The sequence below is a fragment of the Galeopterus variegatus genome, unplaced genomic scaffold, assembly GCF_000696425.1.
Source record: "Galeopterus variegatus unplaced genomic scaffold, G_variegatus-3.0.2 Scaffold4877, whole genome shotgun sequence".
NCBI lineage: Eukaryota > Metazoa > Chordata > Mammalia > Dermoptera > Cynocephalidae > Galeopterus > Galeopterus variegatus.
Window position 1 is genome coordinate 133,246 of NW_007730988.1, and position 2,232 is coordinate 135,477.

At 38.1% G+C, this 2,232-nt stretch overlaps 1 protein-coding gene across 1 annotated transcript in view; it reads right to left on the reverse strand.

The window, feature by feature from the left end:
- Positions 1-2,232, reverse strand: part of ADAM23 (ADAM metallopeptidase domain 23) — a 92,135-nt gene that overhangs the window by 72,396 nt on the left and 17,507 nt on the right. The window contains exon 3 of the mRNA XM_008588525.1: positions 191-273. Within this exon, the coding sequence (XP_008586747.1) occupies positions 191-273 (83 nt within the window). The remainder of the gene's footprint in view (positions 1-190; positions 274-2,232) is intronic.

Below are 2,232 nucleotides of genomic sequence, written 5' to 3' on the forward strand. Positions count from 1 at the left end.
TGAATCTCCTGCAAATTCTAAGTGTTAAAGAGGGTGGAGACTTTGCCCTCCTTGTGCACTACTTCACAACCAGTCCCTAACAAGACTGGCACGGAAGAGTCACTAAATATCCGTGAAAGAAAAAACGGGAAGGGTGAATGGATAAAAGCAAGCCTGGAGGGCAGGAGGCCCCAGTGAGAGTCCCACGCACTGAAGTCCATTGCAGGTCGACATGGCCACCTTGGAGTCTTTGACGCCTCTGATGCTCCCGTGATAGTAACAGTGTTCTCCACCCTGCAAAGCAGAAGGTTTAATTGACTGATTATATCTTATGCATCATCATATGCACTCTGTGAATCTTCTATAAAGAAAACAGAAATGCAAGGGTGGGAATGTATGTGCACTGTGTATTAGTAATCCTAGAAAGTCCTCCTACGTGTAGTCACAAATAGGACTCGGCAGTTTTCAACTTTTCCATAACAAGCATGTGTGTATTAAATTTAATGAAGGAAAACGGCTTTAAAAGGAATGACACCAATGTAACTTATGCAAGTTATATCCATTTCTACGGTGTGTATTATAGGAGTAGATACTTACCAGATGTTGTTATGAAATAAGGTTTCCACCTGACTGAGGAGAGACCCCAAAGGTATTGTTTATTATCATTTTTGATGGAAAATTCTGTAAAATCTTATTATTTGCTTTCCTACCTTTTTAAATTAATTCTTAAAATTTTTTAGAGAACTTAGTTTTCAAAGTCAAATAGTAACTACAAGTATTTTTTTTTNCCTATGTATTTTTTAATAGAATATTTACATTGCTATGTCCTGATTTATCCCCCTTTAGAAATTATCTTCCTAATACAGAATCTTGTAAATCCCTCTCGCCCCAATACGTTCCAATACACATCACCAGTTTTTGTTTAAATCAATATTTAATGTTTGCATTATGACTATGCAAATGTTCACAGCTGTGCCACTATAATTACATTTTCTTTCTTACTCCATTTTTAATTTTTTGAGAACTTTTGCTTCATTTTCTTGTTTCCTTATTTTTCCATTTCCTTGTTTCCATCTCTATATCACCTATAATCTTTGAGTATTCTAAAACTCCTCTCAGTATGGTCAAACACATCGGGTAATTTATCATGTCCATTTTGGTCCTGGAGACAGCCCTCCTGTTTGCCTTCGGTCTCCTGCTTCAGTCCACACTCATTGCTTTCTAGGACCCGTACACAGCTGCCATCCAGGACTTCTCTGTAGCACTATTCTGGATGCTCCCCTTGCCTCCACTCTGTATTGGATCCCAGATCCCCCGTCTTCCCCAGTCATGGGTTCCACTCCCCTTTTGTGGAGGCATATATCCTCCAGTACTTTCTTCAAAAAGTGTTCATGAAAGATAAATCTGGTGAGAGCTTGCATATATGAAAATTTCTTCAACCCTCACACTAGATCCATAATTTGGGTGGGCAGAGAATGCTAGCTTGGAAATTATTTTCTCTTGGCACTTCCAAGGCATTGTGAACAGTCTTCTAGTTTCTAATGTTGCTGTTAAAAACTGGATCTTATTCTAATGTTATTTTCTACAAAATCTGTCTTTGCCCTTTCAAGAAAACTTCAGAAAATTCTATTCAGTCTCATTTTCATGAAATCTCATGATGTTTCTTGGTGTGGGTCTTTGCTCCTTCATAATACTGGGCCCTCTGGGGCACCTTTTAATCCAGAAAACTATCCCCTTCTGATTGGAAAGCTATCTGTTACTATTTCTCTGGTAATTCCTGCCTTTCCATTTTTCTCTATAAACTGAGCTCCTCCACCAGACTAGAGAAGGCATGGCCACCTGGCTATATGGGGTAGGGAATAAATGAGGGACTTAACTACACTCCATGTAGACTTTCAACCAACCTCTCCGTTTTCAGATGCCTTTGATTCCTGGGTCTTTTTGTGATAAGTGTCTTGAGTTCATTTGCTGCTTCTTGGTTTCCCCCCCAGGAGAACCTAGCAGAGCAGAGCAAAGCTAAGACAGTCACCCCTCATCCATCTGCTTTCCATCTTCTGAAATTTTATGGACACCTCTCATCTGCTGTCTTCTCTTCTCTTGTCTTTGCCCTTGTGAGTTTATATCCTTTTTTATTCTTTGTTATTTGAGTGGGTCATTAGATGGAAATAGAGATAAATATAAAATACATATATATAAATATAAAATACATATATATAAATATAAAATACATATATATAAATATAAAATGCATAT